This window comes from Coregonus clupeaformis, chromosome 12, assembly GCF_020615455.1.
Source record: "Coregonus clupeaformis isolate EN_2021a chromosome 12, ASM2061545v1, whole genome shotgun sequence".
In the NCBI taxonomy this organism is placed as follows: domain Eukaryota; kingdom Metazoa; phylum Chordata; class Actinopteri; order Salmoniformes; family Salmonidae; genus Coregonus; species Coregonus clupeaformis.
In genome coordinates this window covers 58,022,530-58,046,014 of record NC_059203.1, presented here as the reverse complement: position 1 = coordinate 58,046,014, position 23,485 = coordinate 58,022,530, and the positions used below count along the sequence as shown (strand labels likewise).

The window sequence follows — 23,485 nt, the reverse complement described above, 5'->3', positions numbered from 1 at the left end:
GACGGGCAGAGATTCCATCAATCTGGAGTGTATTCACTAGGAACCAAACGGAAGTAAACAGGCCAAAAATGGGAGGGACCTACCTGAATTTTCCAATAGGACTTTCGTTTCAGTTGCAAAAAGTTTTCTGTAGCAAAACTTTTTTGCACTAATGAATACACCCTTGAACACACGTTAAAAAACACATTAACCCTGCCCGGGTCTCATATCAAATACTTATTTTTTCTGATGGGGAAGCAATACAAATGTAAAATAGAGGTCCATGATTGATCAAAGAGTTTAGAAATTAAGGGATGGGATAAACTTAAGGATAAATATGTCCACTGGCCACCACAGTACATTTAGGGTAGATGAAAATGGCAAAAACATATATATACTGAACAAAAATATAAACGCAACATGTAAAGTGTTGGTCCCATGTTTCATGAGCTGAAAAACAATATCCCAGAAATAAGCACAAAAAGCTTATTTCTCTCAAATTTTGTGCATACATTTTATACATCCCTGTTTGTGAGCATTTCTCCTTTGTCAAGATAATCCATCCAACTGACAGGTGTGGCATATCAAGAAGCTGATTAAATAGCATGATCATTACACAGGTACACCTTGTGCTAGGGAAAATGAAAGGCCACTCTAAAATGTGCAGTTGTTACATTATACAATACCACAGATGTCTCAGGTTGAGGGAGTGTGCAATCGGCATGCTGACTGCAGGAATGTCCACCAGAGCTGTTGCCAAATAATTTAAATGTTTATTTCTATAGCATACGCCGCCGCCAACGTCATTTTAGAGAATTTGGCAGTACATCCAACCGGCCTCACAAACGCAGGCGACGTATAACCACGCCAGCCAGGACCTCCACATCCGGCTTCTTCACCAGCGGGTTCATCTGAGACCAGCCACCCGGACAGCTGATGAAACTGTGGGTTTGCACAAACAAAGAATTTCGGCACAAACTGTCAGAAACCGTCTCAGGGAAGCTCATCTGCGTGCTTGTCATCCTCACCAGGGTCTTGACCTGAAAACCAGTTGCATTGTAACTGACTTCAGTGGGCAAATGCTCACCTTCAATGGCCACTGGCACGCTGGAGAAGTGTGCTCCCCATGGATGAATCCCGATTTCAACTGTACCGGGCAGATGTCAGACCGCGTGTATGGCGTCATGTGGGTGAGTGGTTTGCTGAGTGCCCCATGGTGGCGGTGGGGTTATGGTATGGGCAGGTATAAGCTAGACAACGGACACAATTGCATTTTAAAGCTCTGACGAAAGCCTTGAGGCTGATACGTAAAGCTTCATAAAGAGCAGTGATACTAGCAAGAGCAGTGTGCGGGTTTCTTTTTTTCTACTCATCGATGCCAATTTGAATGCTATGACAAGATCCTGAGGCCCATTGTTGTGCCATTCATCCGCCGCCATCATCTCAGGTTTCAGCTTGATAATGCACAGCCCCATGTCACAAGGATCTGTACACAATTCCTGGAAGCTGAAAATGTCCCAGTTCTTCCATGGCCTGCATACTCACCAGACATGTCACCCATTGTGCATGTTTGGGATGCCCTGGATCGACGTGTACGACAGCGTGTTCCAGCTCCCGCCAATATCCAGTAACTTCGCACAACCATTGAAGAGGAGTGGGACAACGTTCCACAGACCACAATCAACAGGCTGATCAACTCTATGCAAAGGAGATGTCGCGCTGCATGAGGCAAATGGTGGTCACACCAGATACTAACTGGTTTTCTGATCCATGCCCCTACCTTTTTTTTAAAGGTATCTGTGACCAACAGATGCATATCAGTATTCCCAGTTATGTGAAATACATAGATTAGGGCCTAATGAATTTATTTCAATTGACCTTATATGTACTGTAACTCAGTACAATCTTTGAAATTGTTCCATGTTGCGTTTACATTTTTGTTACGTGTATATGGGAACCAACTGATAGATAGATGTACAATGTGATAGGACTGGGGATTCATCAAATGCGATCAAAAACTTATGTTAAGTCCCTCTTCTGGCCGAGTGATTCGGTCTTTCATTCTTTGTATGGATGAGGGATGTAAAAACTAAAAACTAATGGGAGACACAGCAGTCAAATTTCCGTTCATGAGGGAGATTTTTCGGATTCTTATGTTTCTTGCCATGTTAGTTAGCGTCAGTTTGTAGTCACTTCCCATTTACAGATAGGCCCTTCCGGAGACTGATGAACAGTCTGGTTTGCTCTTGTGCCAAACACTCCACTAAGATGCCTTTCCCAGTTCAATCTTCTTCTGGATGGCTTTTGCCGAGTGGTATATCAATGAATCAATTAGTCCAGCCACTGGGAAAATATACAAGATAAAGTAAATTAAAATGACAACTCTCTGACACACATACAGTAGCACCACAGTTCATATGGCTCATTCCAACAAACTCAACTGTACCTCCAGTTCTGCATAGTATACACTACCTTCAAACTGAGAAAGCCATCACTAATTACAAACAATATGAAATTATATTAAAGATGTAGTGAGTGAAATGTTTGCCATGTGTACTGCATTTGTAATATGGGAATGCAGAGGTGCCCACCTGTAAATACACCTCCTACGATGGCACACACTCCTGTAAGAAAATGAGTGAATGATCTGGAAAAAAGAGCAAATAACATGTTTGATTTAACCACAGCTTACTATTTATATAGGCTACACAATGACAAGGTTATATGGATGTACACCACATGGCCAAAAGTATGTGGACACCTGCTCGTCGAACATCTCGTTCCAAAATCATGGCCATTAATATGGAGTTGGTCCCCCCTTTGCTGCTATAACAGCCTCCACTCTTCTGGGAAGGCTTTCTACTAGATGTTGCAACATTGCTGCGGGGACTTGCTTCCATTCAGCTACAAGAGCATTAGTGAGGTCGGCACTGATGTTGGGCGATTAGACCTGGATTGCAGTCGGTGTTCCAATTCATCCCAAAGGTGTTCGATGGGGTTGAGGTCAGGCCTCTGTGCAGGCCAGTCAAGTTCTTCCACACCGATCTCAACAAACCATTTCTGTATGGACCTCGCTTTGTACACAGGGGCATTGCCATGCTGAAACAGGAAAGGGCCTTCCCCAAACTGTTGCCACAAAGTTGGAAGCACAGAATCGTCTAGAATGTCATTCATTGTATGCTGTAGCGTTAAAAATGTCCCTTCACTGGAACTAACGGGCCTAGCACATGAAAAACAGCCCCAGACCATTATTCCTCCTCCACTAAACTTTACAGTTGGCACTATGCATTCGGGCAGGTAGCGTTCTCCTGGCATCCGCCAATCCCAGATACATCCGTCGGACTGCCAGATGGTGAAGCGCAATTCATCAGTCCTGAGAACGAGTTTCCACTGCTCCAGAGTCCAATGGTGGCGAGCTTTACACCACTCCAGCCGACGCTTGGCATAGCGCATGGTGATCTTAGGCTTGTGTGCGGCTGCTCAGCCATGGAAACCCATTTCATGAAGCTCCTGATGAATGGTTCTTGTGCTGACGTTGCTTCCAGAGGCAGTTTGGAACTCAGTAGTGAGTGTTGCAACCGAGGACAGACGATTGTTACGCGCTTCGCCAGTCCCGTTCTGTGAGCTTGTTTGGCCTACCACTTTGCGGCTGAGCCATTGTTGCTCCTACACGTTGTCACTTCACAATAACAGCACTTACAGTTGACCGGGGCAGCTCTAGCAGGGCAGAAATTTGACAAACTGACTTGTTGGAAAGGTGGCATCCTATAACGGTGCCACGTTGAAAGTCACTGAGCTCTTCAGTAAGGCCATGCTACTGCCAATTTGTCTACGGCGATTGCATGGCTGTGTGCTTGATTTTATACACCAGTCAGCAACGGTGTGGCTGAAATAGCTGAATCCACACATTTTAAAGGGGTGTCCACATACACTATATATACACAAAAGTATGTTTGAAACTACCTACCGCTGTTTCTCTGTGAATTTGACCATCATAGGGGAGAGTTCATATAACACAAACACACCAGGTAGCCCCTGGTCTCCGATCAGCCCATTGGCTACTTTCTCATGTCGCGTTACAGAGAATTGGTTTGTTTTAACCACCTGTAAGACACAAGCAATAAAATGATGTCCTTGTTTGATGCCCAAGTACCTTAACAATTAAAAATAGTCATTTCATTTTATGTGATATAGCTATAAGATTAACTCAGTGAAATACCTACAATTTGTAGGTATGGTCAATAGCCAGCCACCAAAGTTCATTTCACAGCTGTCATGTCCAACATATACTCACCTCTCCATCCCATTTCACGTAGATGGTTGGGACAATCTTCACAAAGTATTGATACATCATGGAAGCTGGAATAAAATAAATCGATTGTTTTATCATTTGCAGAGACCAAGCCCATGTAATCTGGACAAATGCAACATTCCACTCTGCATGAACACAGGGAGGCGCTATAGCTTTTAACATCACATAATTAGCTGGCTACACACCCCCTCCGCTAACTGTTGACTTCCTCAAGTAATGGCCGCATGCTAGAAAAGCATTTCAAGTATCATCGAAAAAGAAAAGCTTGTCTTCTCAGTTGACTGATAACCATAGAATTAGAACATAGGATATGCTGATAACTCACATTATGTCATAAACCAATGCAAAGACAGTACAACTCTGTGGATAAATCAAGTATTCTTAGCGTGGTCATTAATATATATTTAAAAAATCCCCGCATAGGTATTTCATTTGGAACAATAAGGATATTTTGTATAGAAACAAGTCTTAATTTTTTAACAAATGGTTTAATAATCATATCCTGCTGGTGAGTCAACTTTTTAGGATTGTTACTCAATTATTAGGAATTTTTATCTCGTTACAATATCCGTTACGCTTAGAGTTCGCCATAGTCTTTGATGAGATTCCATCTGGAACTCTCATGTTGTTTAGAGGTGTAACCAGACCTCACCTTCTTGAGATACCCTCGCTTAATCCAGTTGACTCTGCAATAGGAAGAATGTGTTTCTCCTTGCTCCCTCTGAACAACAGATCTATACGTGCTTTATTTCAAAGGGATTTTGTATCAATACCTTATGTCACAACTTACTGGAATACATTTGTCAATAATATCTGTTGGGAAAAAAAGTCTGGTTATTACCACAAAAATAGCTGCTTGTTAACAAAGTCAAAGAGGTCTTTTTCAGTATTATCCATAAGTATTACCCTGCGAATCATTACCTGAAGAAACTCAATGTCTACATGTAAAGAAATTATGGCAAAATATTTATAGTTTTATAATTGTTAATATTCTTGATGACTTTAGTTTATTATGGGAGAATGTGGTGCCCGGTCTTCTTAACTATAACAATTTTACCTATTAAATCTAATTGTGCTAATGGCAAAATGTCATATTCATAAATGTAAATTCACTAATAAAAAAAACACTCTTCCATGTTTTCTATAAGTTGTTCGAGCAGTACATTTAGACCATTCTACTTTCTTCCAATAACAAAGCCGTTAAAACAGTCAATACGTGTCTGTCTTTTAAGGTCTTTGTATAATCTGTAATTTGTTGTACCCCCTAGCATATGTTATCATTGTCTGTTTGTATACTGTTTTTTCTGCAATACAAATAAAATAACAAATATAAATAACAAAACAACTCTGTGGGTAAGTGCTTCTGCGAATAATAGTGACACTGTAGAAAAATATATCTAGTCGGGTGTCATAAATATCCTGTCAAAGTTTTCAAGGCCAGACCTAGGTGACATGCTAACCAGTTATCCAGCCAAAACGCAGCTAGCTAGCAGCTGGGTAAACAGAAGCTCAAGATAAAAGGTGGACAAAGTTTGAACGTCTGCATGCAGCCATGCACGTGACAACACATTAGTTAGCTACATATCAAAATCTGCTTTCAGCGGCAAAGGTCTATATTGCTTGTGCAAATAACGTTGATAGCTAGCTAACTCTGCTAGCTTACTTTGCCACTCGTGTACCTTAAAAGCAGATTTATGGTCATTCCAGGGTCTGCATTGGCCGTACAGCATTTACTGCAATGCGGCCTCAGCAGAAGTCAGGGCATTCACACTTCTTGCGTTTCTCTTCGCAGAGCTGTTGTCAAGGAAGTGGGTTTGTGTTTATACAGGACGTACCGCTCCCACCTACCGTAAACCAATCAGAGCTATACCAAAGACAGTACAGTATGAAGATAGGCTCAAACTGCTTCTCCAATAGAAATACCTGATCACACTTGTAGGCGATGTCATGGCGACGTTGGCTAGCTAAGCTCATGCGTAGAAACACATCATCAGGTATAACAGTCGTCTCGTGCCAAACTGCACATGTGCAGGCTGTCAAATCAAAGGCACTACTTTGATATTTTTGAAAACGTGTCAGTTTGTCACTGAGGTCGGAGTCATAACATGTTCAACTACTTAAGACATTGGCTCTAATATAGGTTGTGCCTTTAGATTTCAAGAAAATTAACAACTAAGGAAGAACTTCTCATTGGGTGTTTCTCAAAATGCACACTACCGTGCTCCGAGCACGCGAATTGGAGCACAGGAGGGTCTGAGTCCAAATCAAAGTATGCGAAACGGACCAGAGGGCACTTCTTGAATGCGTACTCCGTTTGTACATATTTTGAAGCATACATCGATGCAAGCTTCAACGGAAAGTATGCTAAGAGATGACGCAACCACATACAAAATGACGCAACATTTCTTGAAATCAATGGTGGCCATTATTTGTGCTGAAGCAAGAGAAAATACACTGACATCTCATGTGTTGCCTGACTACAATATTTTATCTCGATACGTTAATAAATACATGCTGTGTTAATTTTGGCATGTTTACCTGCCTATGTACCGTATATCGCAAGCCTATAACAAGTAAATAGGGCTAACTGGCTAGCTACTAGTACTGTTAACTAGCCAGACAGCCACGAAGAATTGTTAGCTAGCTACCCAAGAAGAATTGACATCCATCTTGCATAATATTAGTTTTAGTTCATTTTTGCCTGTTTAACTAGCTACCTATATTATTACAATTCACATATCTAGCTGATAATTATGAAGTAAAACGTTTGATTTGCGTAGATCTTTTTTCGTCTATTGTTGCTATTGTCCTGGCTGGAAGAAGGTTCAGTAAATGGGGAGGTGAAGCGTGAGGTAATACAGTGCTTCTCAAATGTATTGTTTTATGCATTCTCCACACTCTCGTCCTCACAAGAACGTACTCAAGAGAACATCGTCAGAGAATGCACTCGGAGCATGAGAGTGTAGAGCACGGTAGTATGCATATTGAGAAACACCCATTGACTTGTCAAACCCCAAACCCCAGCCTGGTCTGTTTGGTCTGTTTCGCAAACGTTCCCGGAAGTCTCTCGATGTTGTGCCTCTGGCTTTAGAAACTCTGTGGCTATACGGAGCCCTCCACATTGTTACAACATTTGGGAGGCGCACGGCGATGCGGTACGGAACTTGATTTGGCCTCCGCAAGCCTCGCAATTGTGTCACACCCTCCGTACGGAGCCTCCGGATCACCTTCCAGATCAAGCATAAATCAGTAGGACCTATGGCCAGCAACAGCCAGCCTGCTTTGACAGCATTTAAAATGGGATTCATGATGGGCTTTGCAGTTGGGATGGCAGCTGGTGTCATGTTTGGAACCTTTTCCTGTATAGGGTTAGCTAGCTAAGATAATCCAAAGTCCTAACTACTTACAAGTAGGCCTACACTGAAATGAAAGACATAAGAATGCCATAGTCTGTACTTGGGCATCACTGATTTCTTTACTATATCAGTTTTGATATGACTTTGATGCAGCCATCCATACTGCATATTGTGGTTTGTTCAATAGAACTCCATAGTGTTATGTGATTTTGTTCAAATGCTGTATTCTTACTTCCCTCAGGGTTGGCATGAGAGGCAGAGAGCTGATGGAAGGAGTTGGGAAGATGATGATGATGATGCAGAGTGGAGGCACGTTTGGTGTATTCATGTCCATTGGGATGGACATCCGCTGCAGAGACCACCTCTACCGCACTTACTTATAATTACACAACGGGACTTTTGTAATACCTCTTATTCCCATGTCACAATTCTTCCATAGTTCTTGGACAAAATATGTCAATAAAGGCTGTGATTTCAATTGCTGGTAGTAGGTCTAAGTCAAATGTTTGGTGTGGCGCTTTTGATAAATGGGATAATTACTAACCTTGTGGTGCCGTAACATCGGTGCCATCCAAAGGATTGACGATACCAGGGTAGTCCCTCCCAAAGGATAGATGCTTGATCAAGTGAGTCATGTTGATCTTTTGGACACAAGAAATACAAATAAGCGCTTAAAAAGGGGTATGGATAACACTGCCTTGGAAAGCCAAGTAAAAGATTTGACTTACGTTGTCTAGTCCAAAGCTCTGCAGATCATGAACTGAAATTAAATTGAGACAATATGTCAGTAATGCTGTGATCTGATAGAACGTCATCAGTTACTGTACATGTTCTGTTTACCAAGAGTATATGAGGGTTTACTACTCTCATAACATCTACAGCTCTCCCATTACAAGCTATTGTTGAGCCCACAGCCCTCAAATGCGATGTTCTTGATTACTGCTTGTACCACCTCCATTAAAGATCAAACCAACAATCACATGCTGGTTATTCAAAAGGACAGTTTCAAATCAGTTGGAAGCAGCTTTGGTTGTCTTCGCTAGGCTTTAAGTAACCGGGTCGATTCTGACTGACAACCTCTTCAAATACCAAGTTTGATATTTGACTGGACAATTTAGAAGGGAGTGATGTGGGGGGGGGGATGTGGCCTGAGTGCCAGTCTGTTTGTGCTATCATGCCAACTCCTTGTCACTCATTGGCCTTTCCTCATTTGGGCAAAAGTCCATCCTCTCTCCTCCGTGACCCGGAAACCATTAAGTGGTCGAGGAGAGTGTCAATTTGTTAGTAAGCGAACGGAAGAGTATCCACCCCTCCTCGATAGCCACCTTTCATCAAGAATAATCATGTGTATCCTACCGGAGTCCTTCGCCGGAAGAGTTTTGATATCTGCTTTGAAGCAGTTGTTTTCTCGAAGGAGAAAACCATGCAAACATTTAAAAACGATATGCTACTTACCCTTTTATACATATAAAATATATTGCAGAACTAGCTAAATGTTTTATCACTTTACACATTTATTTTGAGATTTCAACCCTGTAAACATAATTTGCCTGAAGCGCATTTTCATCCACGTTCCTTCTCCTCGATTACCTTTGACCTTTTTCAAAAGGAGGCGAGAGAGGACGCAGGAGTTGAGCAAATCCAATTGAGAAAAGGCACGGTGATGCCAAACTTGGTCTTTGGCTGGATAAGGACAGCAATGGAGTAGGCAAGAACACAAACCGATCTGGGACCATGCTGGGGGGGGTGTTTACTACAAAAATAAAAGCTACAAAAAGATGGACTTACTTTCCACAGCGTGCACTGCAGAAAGAAGAGAGAAGAGTCACTATATGACGCATGTTGGGCTACACAGAAAAAGCCAGTCCTAAGAGGCTGGTCAAAGGCAATCAGTCTCTGAATGGGGTTCATCACATCTGGTATTTCATATATGGCCAAATTCTTATCACAAGGAGATTCTTGTCTCGTTTTTGCCTTTAAGCAGACAGGGAGAGTAGTACTAGTCTAGCAAATAAAAAAGAGAAAATAAAAGCAGCATTAAGCTGGTGAAGCGTTCTGCTCTAAGTTTTCGGTACACGCCGTTCATTATGACAAAGGACACCTTTCAATGCCTCCAAGCAAGTTGAGAGACTAGTACTTAGCTTCATCTGGTTATGTACCATGTTACTTTATCAGCAATTCTTGAGAAATTCTTGATAAGGGTAAATCAAATGAAAACAGTACCTTCTCAATGTTTTTTCAATGACAAATACATACTTTTAAATGAATTAGGCCTGTATTCACACAGTAACAAAGGTTACATCAGTGACATTTTGTAGTAACTTTTGTCAAGCCTATCAAGATTACACCAATTTAATTTAAAAATTCATTGCAATTCATTTTTTGCAATCAGTTTGCCAAACAAATTAATACATTTCACATTTTATTTTCAAATATAACTTGATTAGTATGTTAGTGTTATTAGTAGGCCACATTAATGATAAAGCTAGTGAGTCAATTATCAATTTACAGTCAACATGTTACATTTATATGTGGGAAAGATCTATTTTGTTTGATATACAAATATTTTCACCTGTGCCACAAAGATATAAAAGGTCAGAGGTTTTCATGAAATAAAAAATAAGATACAATTAATGACTCAGATTGAAACTGATCTGAGGAGGAAAGAAGGGAAGAAGTCTAGAAAATGAAAGGAATTATGAAAGAGAGAAAGACATACACCATTTTCCAAATGTTTTCCTACACAGTGTTTTACTGGAAAGACTAGTGATGGATGCACTAGAAATGCCTTTACTGGTCTCTGTGACTTGCAACAAAAAGAGAGCAAGTGAACTTACCGGTTAACATTTTTGTCTTCTGAGAATGTGCTAGGGGAAAAGTCTACACTACGAAAGGGTCTGTACCTACATCTGGTCTGAGACACAGACTGGTTTAATAAACCACAGTGTTTCTTCTAGCAAGTAAGCAATTTTAGAATTCCAACCCAAATTAGTCAACCTGTTTCATCTCTATGCAATTCAGAGGATTGACTTTCTGTCATGGGTATGGAATAAAAACAGAATTTCTATTTTCCTTAGGTAGATAATTGATATCAGGTCTTACCATGAACATGGGACTGCTGGAAACTCTTTCCAGGGGCAAAGTGGAAATTTCCTGCCACCTAACAAAAAACAGACAAATTGAAGAGTTCAGAAAAAAGTCTAACAATTAATGTATTATTTGCAGATTGAAAATGTATATGAATGCATTAAAGCACCTCATAACATATTAAATCTCACAGTGGCAGCACATTTCCATCCCTATTTTTATACAACCACAGATAGAATTCTCTTCCCAAAAGTGATGCTTCATTTCAAATCATGTTGTTTTCAACACTGCCTGACCATTTGAAAGCCAGGCAAATTGAAAGTCCAAACATTGCCAGCCATTAAATAAAACGCATTCCTTTTATGAAGTGTTAATCAGTGTGTGAGTACTGACTATTCTTTCGCATTATGAACTTAGCCAAAGCATCCATCTAAGACTAGTTACCTTGTTGACCTCCAGAAAGCCGTAGATCTGGCAACCCTCGTTCTTCTGCTCCTGCATCTTCTGGCTGAAGCCCTCCCTCTTGCACTGCTCGATGGTGTCGGGGTTCTTGAAGGCCCAGCCCCGCCTGCGATAACCCTCTCGTACGTCATCGCAGGTGTTACAGCACCTACAAAAAAGCAAAAGCATAGGCAATATGTCAATTTAACATTCACATTTTGGACAAAAGATGAGCTAATTTGTTGATGGCCTATGTTCTGCAAGAGTTTAGGGGTCAATTAAGTAAGTACAAGCTGTCAAAGGTGGGGGGGGGGGGGGGGGGTCAGTCATGTTTTCTAAATTAATCATCATGAATTCTTTCTAACAAGTCCAATTTCACAGGCAAGGGATTTAAGCTATGAGATTGACAGGGAAACATCATTTTCTGTCTTTGGTCATGGGAAGTATGTTCTGGAGGGCATTCCGTTCATGGGAACTCACTTCAAATCCTCTGTCTCTGCTCCATAGCAGCTTTCACACCGCTCAGGATCTAGCTTACTGGGGTCAAATAATTCACCTTCCTCTTGTCCCAAATCTACACGAGAGACGACAACAAAACAATATCCATGACCCAGTGAAAACAAGAACTATTCAATACAATTAATATAGCTTTTATTTTCCCATGAGGGAAAACCTACGCTGCTCTCCATGGTGTAGAATGCTCTTCAAGTAATAGAATGAAATTACAAGCAAGCTGGTTACCATGCTTCTCTGCCTCTGTAGTGACAGGATTGCCATCCTTGTCAAGCCTTTGCTTGAACAGGTTGTGTTCCACATCCAACTGCTGCTCTCCAGCAACGTCCATGGCATCAATGCTGAGATCTGAAGGACAAGGTGATATTACAAATGTCATATACTTCAACTGTGCAATCACCATATTGCTTCATGCATATTCCCCAAAAGAGATTACCTTAGATTTTACTGAGGCATTGTGTTGATTTATGCTACTGTTTTATAATATTTACATTTGACATTTTAGTCATTTAGCAGACGCTCTTATCTAGAGCGACTTACAGTTAGTGAGTGCATACATTTCCACACAGGCCCCCCGTGGGAATCGAACCCACAACCCTGGCATTGCAAGCGCCATGCTCTACCAACTGAGCTACACAGTACTATCACATTAATATCACATTAACAAGCACATATAGGGGTTAATTGTGCAGGTTTAAGTTTGTCAAACGTGATGATGCATGCTAAGGTCAAGGTTTTTTCTAAAGCTACTTACAGGCACACGGCATGTTAGGAAATATCACATTAATGTTGATTTTCAGTTTGTCTCCTCGTGATGTGTCCACAAACAATTCAGGATGGACCTGTGTTGGCAGAACAATATAAATATTTTCAAGTCATAAAGCAGTGGTATTTAAAGTGTGGACCGGGCTCCATAGATGAAGTAAAAGTTATGACAGATGGCTAAATAATTATAACAGAACAACATAAAATGATTGTGACATTCCAATCATCCTCAAATAGGCTAGCCAAAAGGATTCGACTCGTTCATTTCTCTCTTGAGTTGTAAAGGTCCCATGACGGAATGTGGACAGACTGAGCCCGGCGCAGTATATGGCTGGGAAAACGTACCTCAGTCCCGAAATGATTAACGGTGAATCGAGAAGATTGAAATAGTGCTCGTTTTTTATTAAACAGCAGTTTTCGTCAGCATGCTAGGCTAGCTAATACTAAAGCAACCCATTGGATTCAACAACACTTCCGGTAGTTACTATCCCAACGCTAGGTGTCCAATTTTCATGGAATCTAATGGGCTGTTATAGCATTAGCTAGCCTAGCATGCTGGCAAAAACGGCAATTCATTTCAAAACTAGCAGCATTTCAATCTTCTCGATTCACCTTTCATCATTTCGGGATGAATATGTACAACGACATATTCCATCCCTGGATTGAGGTACGTTTTCCCAGACATATAACGCGATGGGCTCTGGCTGTCTACATTCCGGCAAAGCACCATTCCGACTCAAGCGACAGAAATGAACTTGAGTAGGATCCTTTTGGCTAGTCATTGTATTTTAGCACCATGCCCACCATTGGAATGTTAACCATTCCCAGTTGCCCAGGTGGCAATGGAGTTGGAATTAACTGGACCTTACATTATATTACCACAAAATAATTACATTGCAAAGGGATCGGGTGAAAAAGTTTGAATACCACTTATAGAGTATACAAACCACAATAATTGTGGCATGCAAAATTTGAACATACAGAGTGGCTGGCTAGCTGTTATAGTTCCTTGTTGTCATAGTTCTCCATTAGAATATCCTTCCGTTTACAAGTGTGGTCCATACAGAGCAAGCTTCTTACCCACGTACCTGGCTGGCAGACTTAGCATGTTCCCTGACTATTTTCAGAAAATGTACATTAACCCACCTCCTTAGTGAGATAATACTGCAACTCTGAGAAGAACAGGATCAACATGATGAGACCACTTATGATGGTGACTTCAAAAGGGGGAAAAAAATAAATGCATGTCAGAATAGCACCAAATCCCATTGAATTTTAGCAAACAACCTAGTCACCCCCCACCCCACACCCCAGATGAAGCCTAGTCAACTGTCTGACAGATCTAGAATGCTAGCCCAATCACAGTTCTCCTAGTCCTACTAGCTAGCTACTGATAGTAGCAACTGGGGACAGTATATGTTCTGCAAGTAGCTAAGAGCTATCAAAAGTCTACCCAAAAACACTCACCCGTAGCTCCGCCGCATGTTTTAATTCGGAAATCCTCAAGAGTTTTCGGATATGCATCAAATTGTTTCAGTTTATTTAGTGTGTCCATCTTCTTTCACACCGCGGCCTGAAAGAATTCCCGATACACATCAGTCCTCAACGTTCACTTCCGGTACACAAGCCATACGTATTGAACCAATCAGCGTCGACCACGTAGCGGCGGGTATTACCACCAAAGACGACCTATTATATTGATAAGATACTCGAGTGACGGCTCTAACAATAGAGGAGTTTACGTACGACGCCTCCCGGCGGCCATGTTGGAAGACCCCCGCATTCATTCTTCTGACAACAACAGCAGAGTGGCTACCCCAAACTGCATGGTAACAGTACCTAAAACTAGTTCATTCATCACCACGGTCATGTTCTGTAGAGTATTTTCCTGCTCTAACAAGGCAGGAAAGACAACGGGAAAAAAATATGTTTACAGTTTCCCCGCAATCATGAAACACCATTGGTGACACCAAGAACTGTCAGAAAAGCAAAGAAACCTATTGCCCGTCAAGACCTGAACTCAGACAGCTGTCAGAAACGGGTGTGCTACGATCATTTCATCACTGGTAAGTCAAGTCTGATCGATTTCGAGTTTAGCTGTTAAACTAACCAGATGTTAACAACAACATTAAGTTATCCAAAATGTGCTAGCTTGTAGTCTAGCAATTAGCATGTGTCGCGTGAGTTTAAAGGTTTGGGGGAGCTTTTTTTCACCATAGAAATTCACCTTTATAACTAAGGATTGCATGCCTCTATCATCGCATTTGCAAACAAATGTAAGCATACTATTCCTAATGTTATGAGTAAATTGGATAGTGATAATTTAGGCTATTAATAAGCGCGTAGTGGCATAGGTTTATAGGCTATATCAGAGACGTTTCCTTTGCACGTGAAAAATGTGGCCTATGATAAACATTTCATGCAATACACTTTATATGACTGGAGAAATTAGCAGAATCTTTTTCAATACGATGGTAGCCTAGGCCTACTCTACTGACACCATATCAATAAAAACGACCTTGTCTTGAATGCAACCATGTAATCTAGGCCTAGGAAAAGAGCCCTGATGGTATAGGTGACCTGAAGTGATATTCTAACATCAGGTGTGCTTTTCATTTGTTTATGTACTACTGTAGGTTCACCAGCTGACCTCTATCAAGACACCTATGTCGACTGGATTCCCACTGTGAAGATTAGCAATGCTGCAGCAGCATCAATTTCTACTTCTACTACTTTGTCCTTTTCCAGATATGAAAGGAGACATCCCTCAACCATCTCGTATAATTGTTATATGCTGTGCTTTGGTCAATCTGAACGATTCTGTTGTGCTATTTGAGTAGAGCGCCTTCACCTTGTCATTATGACAAAAGTTCCCCCTTAAACCCTTCACAGTTTTGAACAAATTCATTTCTTAGAAATGAAGGAGATGCAAGACAGAGAGATCTAGCTATATTTTATAGTATTTTTTTTTATGTGAACTTTACATTTTTAAGTTGATCTAAACAATTACACACTTTTAAGTACTTGTAACATTTTACTTTTAAGTGACAGTAGCTTAGTTGTGTAAGTGCATATAACAAAAGAGAGCTTGTACATTGAACACTCATTTGCTCGTAGATGCAACTTAAAAGCAATTGTAACATAACAAAAAAGTAAGCTTAACATTTGTTTTGCTTTAAGTAACTTGAACTCAAATGGTTTCACTTCCTCACACATACCATTTTTTATCTTTCAAACAACAGTTATTTAAGTCATTTTGCACACAAACTTATTTAGTGCAATTTACATAAAAAATATATTTATTTTGTTACATGTGATATTTAGTTGGCATTTGTAACATTGTAATTTTATGTTCAAATCAGGTAAACATATTGTGTGTTTACAACTTACATTTTAATTTAAGTCTCCCGAGTGGCGCAGTGGTCTAAGGCACTGCATCGCAGTGCTAGCTGTGCCACTAGAGATCCTGGTTGTAGCCGGCCGCGACCGGGAGACCCATGGGGCGGTGCGCAATTGGCCCAGTGTCGTCCAGGGTAGGGGAGGGAATGGCCGGCAGGGATGTAGCTCAGTTGATAGAGCATGGCGTTTGCAACGCCAGGGTTGTGGGTTTGATTACCACAGGGGGTATGAAAAAATAAATAATGTATGCACTAACTGTAAGTCGCTCTGGATAAGAGCGTCTGCTAAATGACTAAAATGTAAATGTAATTGTCAACCTTGAATTATATATATTTGTTCAGCTGACTTCGCAATAAAAGTATTATGACCTTGCTAATTTAAGTACTTATGTAGCACTCAAATATAAAAGTAGGCTACTTTGTTGATTTATAAGTCCATTTCAGGTGAACATAAAAATTCCAGTATTACATTACTTTCAACAAAAAAGTATGATGTGGAAATTAGAGCAACTTTTTTGTGTTGACTTCAATTTTGAATATTGTATGTCTTCAACTTACAACTTATTTATCTAATATGACTTACAGGTTTTTGTCTAGCTAACTTTGCAATAGAAAATAGCCTAATTTAAGTAATATTTTTTAACTTGTAAATTCAGAATTTTGTTTACATTCAGTGAGGGAAAAAAGTATTTGATCCCCTGCTGATTTTGTATGTTTGCCCACTGACAAAGACATGAACAGTCTATCATTTTAATGGTAGGTTTATTTGAACAGTGAGAGACAGAATAACAACACAAAAATCCATAAAAACGCATGTCAAAAATTTTATGAATTGATTTGCATTTTAATGAGGGAAATAAGTATTTCACCACTCTGCAAAACATGACTTAGTACTTGGTGGCAAAACCCTTGTTGGCAATCACAGAGGTCAGACGTTTCTTCACATCTCAGGAGGGATTGTGTTCCACTCCTCTTTGCAGATCTTCTCCAAGTCATTAAGGTTTCGAGGCTGACGTTTGGCAACTCGAACCTTCAGCTCCCTCCACAGATTTTCTATGGGATTAAGGTCTGGAGACTGGCTAGGCCACTCCAGGACCTTAATGTGCTTCTTCTTGAGCCACTCCTTTGTTGCCTTGGCCGTGTGTTTTGGGTCATTGTCATGCTGGAATACCCATCCACGACCCATTTTCAATGCCCTGGCTGAGGGAAGGAGGTTCTCACCCAAGATTTGACGGTACATGGCCCCGTCCACCGTCCCTTTGATGCGGTGAAGTTGTCCTGTTCCCTTAGCAGAAAAACACCCCCAAAGCATAATGTTTCCTCCTCCATGTTTGACGGTGGGTATGGGGTTCTTGGGGTCATAGGCAGCATTCCTCCTCCAAACACGGCGAGTTGAATTGATGCCAAAGAGCTCGATTTTGGTCTCATCTGACCACAACACTTTCACCCAGTTCTCCTCTGAATCATTCAGCTGTTCATTGGCAAACTTCAGACGGCCCTGTATATGTGCTTTCTTGAGCAGGGGGACCTTGCGGGCGCTGCAGGATTTCAGTCCTTCACGGCGTAGAGTGTTACCAATTGTTTTCTTGGTGACTATGGTCCCAGCTGCCTTGAGATCATTGACGAGATCATTGACAAGATCCTCCCGTGTAGTTCTGGGCTCATTCCTCACCGTTCTCATGATCATTGCAACTCCACGAGGTGAGATCTTGCATGGAGCCCCAGGTCGAGGGAGATTGACAGTTCTTTTGTGTTTCTTCCATTTGCGAATAATCGCACCAACTGTTGTCACCTTCTCACCAAGCTGCTTGGCGATGGTCTTGTAGCCGATTCCAGCCTTGTGTAGGCCTACAATCTTGTCACTGACATCCTTGGAAAGCTCTTTGGTCTTGGCCATGGTGGAGAGTTTGGAATCTGATTGATTGATTGCTTCTGTGGACAGGTGTCTTTTATACAGGTAACAAACTGAGATTAGGAGCACTCCCTTTAAGAGTGTGCTCCTAATCTCAACTCGTTACCTGTATAAAAGACACCTGGGAGCCAGAAATCTTTCTGATTGAGAGGGTGTCAAATACTTATTTCCCTCATTAAAATGCAAATCAATTTATAACAATTTTGACATGCGTTTTTCTGGATTTTTTTATTGTTATTCTGTCTCTCGCTGTTCAAATAAACCTACCATTAAAATTATAGACTGATAATTTCTTTGTCAGTGGGCAAACGTACAAAATCAGCAGGGGATCAAATTATTTTTTCCCTCACTGTAGACATGTCATGCCATGCAGCAGCTAGAGGATCATTAGCTAACGTTACTTGCTTCCTGCTAAGAATTTTCAGGGTTCGCCTGCAGCGTAGCGATTACTGCCATTTACGATTATGTTGCCACTGCTAGCAAACGACAACGCACGGGACTGGAGATGTTTTTGTTCTAATGGTACGTAGAAAGCTAACTTGCTGTACTGTATGTTTGCATGTTTGATATATGCGAATGTGATATGCGAGGTTCAGGCTAGCAAGATACAGCTAACCTTCTGCCCCCCACAGTAAAGGTAGCTAGCTAGTTAAAGAAAACTGCATGTGTTTTGTGTAACCTATACTTAATGTATGCCATTCTGTTTAATGGAATTGAAGGTCAAGTTTGTGCCCACCTCCAATGTGGTGGCACCATACTTTTTGTTGCGTGTGGCCACCGACATCACTCAAAACAGCTTCACATTCACATATTATGGATATGCTTAATTCGAGCATATGCATATTAATTCCATTACTACATATTAAATTACAGGCTTGACATCAGTCGTCCTAACCTAATTGTTATTATGTTCTCTCTGGTTTTGCAGAAATTGATATGGCATCATCTCCCTTCAAACTTAGAGTGATCTTGGAGGAAGGTGGAATTGAAACGATGATACTACCAGAACGTCCAGCCTCGGTTGACCAAGTTATCATTTTACTGAGGCAGCAATTTGACATTCCTTACACCATTGACATTCAATTTCAAAACTCACAGTCTGATTCACAGTTTTGCAAGCTGACCTGCATTGATGATCTGCCAAACAGGGGCACAATTAAGCTTTTGATATTGGAGGATGCCATGACTAGCTCTGGGGTGTCATTGAGTAATCCACACTTATCAACTTCACAGCATCCAGGACAACCGAGTGACAACCTTTTCACATGATCTTGAATTGTTACTGAGAGAGGGAAGTCAAGGATATGACCAATTTGGAAGACAACTGGTGTTGACCAGAAACCAAAGACAACAGATTTTGGATGGCGTGGCAAAAGGTATGTATGAGAGGAATGAGTGTGACTTTGAAGATGCTGCAGAAGCCTTAGTCCACCGACATAAATGCCTTTGCTGACAATGGGTCACCAAAAGGGTGGGAGCGATGGAAGAATGGCCTTAAGTTTAAAGTAGGCAAATACAGAATGAAACTAGGCAGAGTTTAATCGCATAACTAATCAGAACCTGCAGCGATCGTTCTTTGCTGCACTAGACCATCACACTGAACACTTGCTGGCTTTATCCCGGGAGGGATATTTAATATATTTATTATTTTATTAAATGTTTTACCATTTTCCAAACCCCACCTGCAGTGTACATAAAATTGTTTTGGGGTGAAAGGGTAGTAAAAGGGGTGTTGTGTCTCGATTAGTGATTAAGCCTATGGATAGCCATATTGGTTTAAAATCACTGCCTGTATACTTTTCCCATTTGTCCTCTGCAAGTTGTTTTATGAATGTTCTGTCTGTGTCCTTTTAGCAATCAAGGAATGTGAATGTCAGTCGAACGGCTGCCCTTCATTGTCTCCCAGCACTACTTTGTGAAAGCGACTCCGAGGTGTTCAAAATCTGCAAGGTTTGTTAATATACTTACAGAGTTATTACAGAGTTTAAGACTGCTCCTTTTTAATATCGACTTGCCTTGCCCAGAAATCACAACGCATCTTCCACATTGGTTGATCTGTATTTCACACTCTTCCAGTTGTCATACTGTAGGAACGTGAGTCAAGACATCCTGGTGTCCTCATTGGTCCAGTCTGCATACTTGCTATCATCTCTGATGATGAAGATGCAGTTTCCCTTCAGCCACACTGGACCATCATCCTCGAAGATAGAGTGGTGATGCACAGCTTCCAATCCTGGCCAGATGCTTTTCCCGCTCTTTTGGCCTGGTTTATGCTCTACATCTGGATTACCCAAAACCCATGTACAGCTCATTTCTATTCATTCAGCAAGTGTTCCTCAACGTTGATTCCGAAAAGCTCAAATCAAAAGTTTTGGCCTTGAAAAATAACCTAATAATAAACCTAATTATAACCTGTTTTCAGGTCAAATGTGCCTGTGGTAAGACAACAACAGATTTTTTTTGTTTTGTTTTTCTTCAACCTTAGAAAAGAGAACTTGGTGATTGTTGGAACAAAGACCGTTTCAGATTGTATGCTTTTTTTTGTTATTTCCTCTCATATGTGTTCTCTTGAAATGTAACCAGAGGAACAAAAATTTACTGACAACTGTGAATCTCATGTGTTTGAAATGTTTTTGTGGTATTCTCCAATAATAAATAATAGTAATTTGTACAGTCCAACATGAAATTTACACCTGAACCTAAATTATCTACATAGAAGCACGCTGGGAGGGATTGGCTTGTGTGTTGTCTTAGCAAGGAGGTAGGCCAAGTAAACTATGACTGTGCTTTTGAAGACTTTGTAATAAATACATTGAATGTGTACTTTGAAGGGGTTAAATTTGTTTTACACAATAATACTCACTTCAGCTATTATGTTCGTTCTAGGTTATATTGCCTAACCAACAAATACTCACAATCATTATTTGAATTATCAGACGTCAATACTCTTATTAATTCACTTGACGTTTACAAAGCAACTCATGATGAACTGCTAAATGGCTTGGCTTGGCTTTGAACTTTGCTCCCTGGTTTGCTTTGAGAGAACATGCCATCATAATAACCTCTACTTACAGTACTAATACTGAGCACACTCATATAGCAGTCTATACAATAATATACTCAGTCATCTGTCTGTGTTATATTGTGGTGTTGAGGGAGCTCATGGTCTCCAGGTACTCCTTCAGGCAGTGTTAACAGCAGTGCTCCAACGAGAATTGATTTTGGCATATTGGGTGGCATCTGCCTGTTCATTGCACAGCATCACATAGTTTTCCACAGCAGGGTTAACTGGTGCATCTGAACATCACTGTTAGTAGGCCCAACTTCTTAGACACACCATACACATAATTTTGAAACTAGGGAAATGGAACGGTTAGGAAAGGGGTGGCTAGTGAGGTCTAAGTCAGTCCCTCTTCCTGCTTATCGTCCGTTCTCCTCTTATGACTTGTCATCTTACTTGTCTCCTATTGTCTCCTCCCACATCACACACCAGCCACATCATGTGGATAAGAAATGAAAGGGTGTGGGAAATGGTTGGTGAGGTCTTCTCATGCCTTCTACTCTTTTGTAAATGTTTTATGCCTTTAAGCCAGGGCATTGAAAATGGGTCGTAGATGGGTATTCCAGCATGACAATGACCCAAAACACACGGCCAAGGCAACAAAGGAGTGGCTCAAGAAGAAGCACATTAAGGTCCTGGTGTGGCCTAGCCAGTCTCCAGACCTTAATCCCATAGAAAATCTGTGGAGGGAGCTGAAGGTTCGAGTTGCCAAACGTCAGCCTCGAAACCTTAATGACTTGGAGAAGATCTGCAAAGAGGAGTGGGACAAAATCCCTCCTGAGATGTGTGCAAACCTGGTGGCCAACTACAAGAAACGTCTGACCTCTGTGATTGCCAACAAGGCTTTTGCCACCAAGTACTAAGTCATGTTTTGCAGAAGGGTCAAATACTTATTTCCCTCATTAAAATGCAAATCAATTCATAACATTTTTGACATGCATTTTTCTGGATTTTTTTGTTGTTATTCTGTCTCTCACTGTTCAAATAAACCTACCATTCAAATTATAGACTGATCATGTCTTTGTCAGTGGGCAAACATACAAAATCAGCAGGGGATCAAATACTTTTTTCCCTCACTGTATATTCCCAAAATTATGGTGCAATTACATTACACATTCAATGTGTCCAGGACATGGTCCTTAAGCTCCTGGTGTACAATTCAATTTAGGTTTAGGTTTTTAAACTGTTTTGCATCTGATCAAGGAAGTGGTCTACTGTTGATTAAATATAGCTTGCACCTGGGCCTAAAAGTGATAAACATGGTGTTAATTGGTAATTATTAGATTAGTTGTGTGTAAAGTGTCACTGTGGATGTATGTCTCAAAGAGAATGTGATGTATGAAGCCCTGAATTAAGAGTAATGTTTATGTTCAAGTGATGTAACCTCTAAAGAGTTAACTGCATGTCATAAAAAAATATGGTTAATTTCACATTTTGGGCGGGCATCTGGAAGGATGTATTCTTTTAAACTGAAGCCCGCTCATCGGCCAAAGGCATCGTCTTCTCTGTGGTCATACCGCACTTTCTCCAAATGCATGTGCAGTAGTCTACCTCACACACAGGCGGCTGACTTCTCACCAAGGTTTGTATGATAAAGTATATATAATTTAAAACTACATTGCATTAGGGAGCCAATTGTGAGCACGGAAATCTAATGTAGTCTCATAATTTAACTTAGGGAGGAAATGTCCGGAGCCTAACGACGTAGGTAACGTTAACATTAGATGAAGTCGGTTAACTTTTGTGGGGATCTTTTTTCTTGTAACTGGATGTGATGCCTAGCTTAGAAAGAATGCATTAATGATTAAACATAAAAGGTTTGTACTGTACTGATATAAATTGTTTAACCTAACAAGCTGTGATTAATGTGAGGAGCTGTTTTAGGGAGTAGGGGGAGATAAGAACTTGTGTCTCACATACACGAACACTGCCTCTTTGTGATCTGTGAACCGTCCAAGGACGTAGGTACAAGGAGTACAGGGGAACAGTGTCTATGGGTGCTGACTCGAGACAGGGTGTGATGATAACAACTTATGCCTGGCAACAGTGTGCAACGGTAAAGCGCCAAGGGGCTGGGACCAGCCTGTGCGCCAACGATTGGCTGAGTAAGTCTAAACCACGCTCAGTCTCTACTCTGATTGGCCAGCAGGGAGCGGGAACTATCTCTGTCAGAGTATTTGAAGAAGAACTTAGAACAATGGATCAGTTCTCTGAGTGCCCTGTGTGGTATTTCAGTGGAACCGTATATACGAACATCATATTTACCATTGAAGTGGTTTGCATTAATTAAAATACTAGTATATCTTAGAAGTCATGTTGACCTCTTTTGTTCCTAATACCAGATTTGAATTGACGCAACTTAACACTTTTCAGCAGTTCATGTTAGCCAATTAATTTAAAGAGAAGTGCTGCTGGCATGACATAGCCTAGCTAAATACAGAATTACCCGAATGGTAAATAATTTTTCTTAAAAGAAAGCTATGCTAAGCGTAATATATTACATGATTGTTTTAATGTTAATTGCAGAACATTGTGAAAACTCTGTGGCTAGCTTTAGCAAACATGACTAACGGGTAGCTAACTAGCCAACTCTGACGGATCAATGCATGTGTAACGTTAACATTGACAATTTGATGTTAAAATCCATCTGCCGTGACGTGC

The 23,485-nt window shown here is 40.8% G+C and overlaps 1 protein-coding gene and 1 long non-coding RNA gene across 3 annotated transcripts; one reads left to right on the top strand and one right to left on the bottom strand.

Moving 5' to 3' along the window:
* Positions 1–1,846: 1,846 nt before the first annotated feature.
* LOC121578301 (endoplasmic reticulum-Golgi intermediate compartment protein 3) lies at positions 1,847–14,076 on the bottom strand. Of its 2 annotated transcripts, XM_041892584.1 has the most exons (14): positions 13,921–14,075; positions 13,600–13,670; positions 12,443–12,530; positions 11,917–12,036; positions 11,656–11,749; positions 11,179–11,344; positions 10,750–10,807; positions 9,436–9,450; positions 8,376–8,407; positions 8,192–8,288; positions 4,274–4,338; positions 3,947–4,083; positions 2,571–2,626; positions 1,847–2,322 (listed from the first exon to the last, which is right to left on the bottom strand). In XM_041892584.1, exons 1-14 carry the CDS (start codon positions 14,006–14,008, stop codon positions 2,243–2,245), a joined length of 1,167 nt encoding a protein of 388 aa, XP_041748518.1. In that variant the 5' UTR covers positions 14,009–14,075; the 3' UTR covers positions 1,847–2,242. The 2 variants fall into 2 exon arrangements, with proteins under 2 accessions (XP_041748518.1, XP_041748519.1); XM_041892585.2 differs by lacking the exon at positions 9,436–9,450 and having other exon boundaries at positions 13,921–14,076.
* Positions 14,077–18,058: 3,982 nt separating this feature from the next.
* On the top strand, positions 18,059–20,584 carry LOC121578692. The gene is made up of 4 exons (XR_006002810.1): positions 18,059–18,285; positions 18,692–19,139; positions 19,618–19,713; positions 19,840–20,584. It is a non-coding gene; the product is annotated as an uncharacterized LOC121578692 (long non-coding RNA).
* The last annotated feature ends 2,901 nt before the right edge of the window (positions 20,585–23,485 follow it).

What these genes read in the sequence shown, in the direction of transcription:
- LOC121578301 (XM_041892584.1), bottom strand. Translation starts at nt 14,008, where the DNA reads ATGGACACACTAAATAAACTGAAACAATTTGATGCATATCCGAAAACT. An exon ending in AGTATTATCTCACTAAGGAG is followed by an intron (nt 12,531 to 13,599) that starts GTGGGTTAATGT and finishes CTGCCAACACAG; the next exon opens with GTCCATCCTGAATTGTTTGT. An exon ending in ACGTGAAATGGGATGGAGAG is followed by an intron (nt 4,084 to 4,273) that starts GTGAGTATATGT and finishes TGTGTCTTACAG; the next exon opens with GTGGTTAAAACAAACCAATT.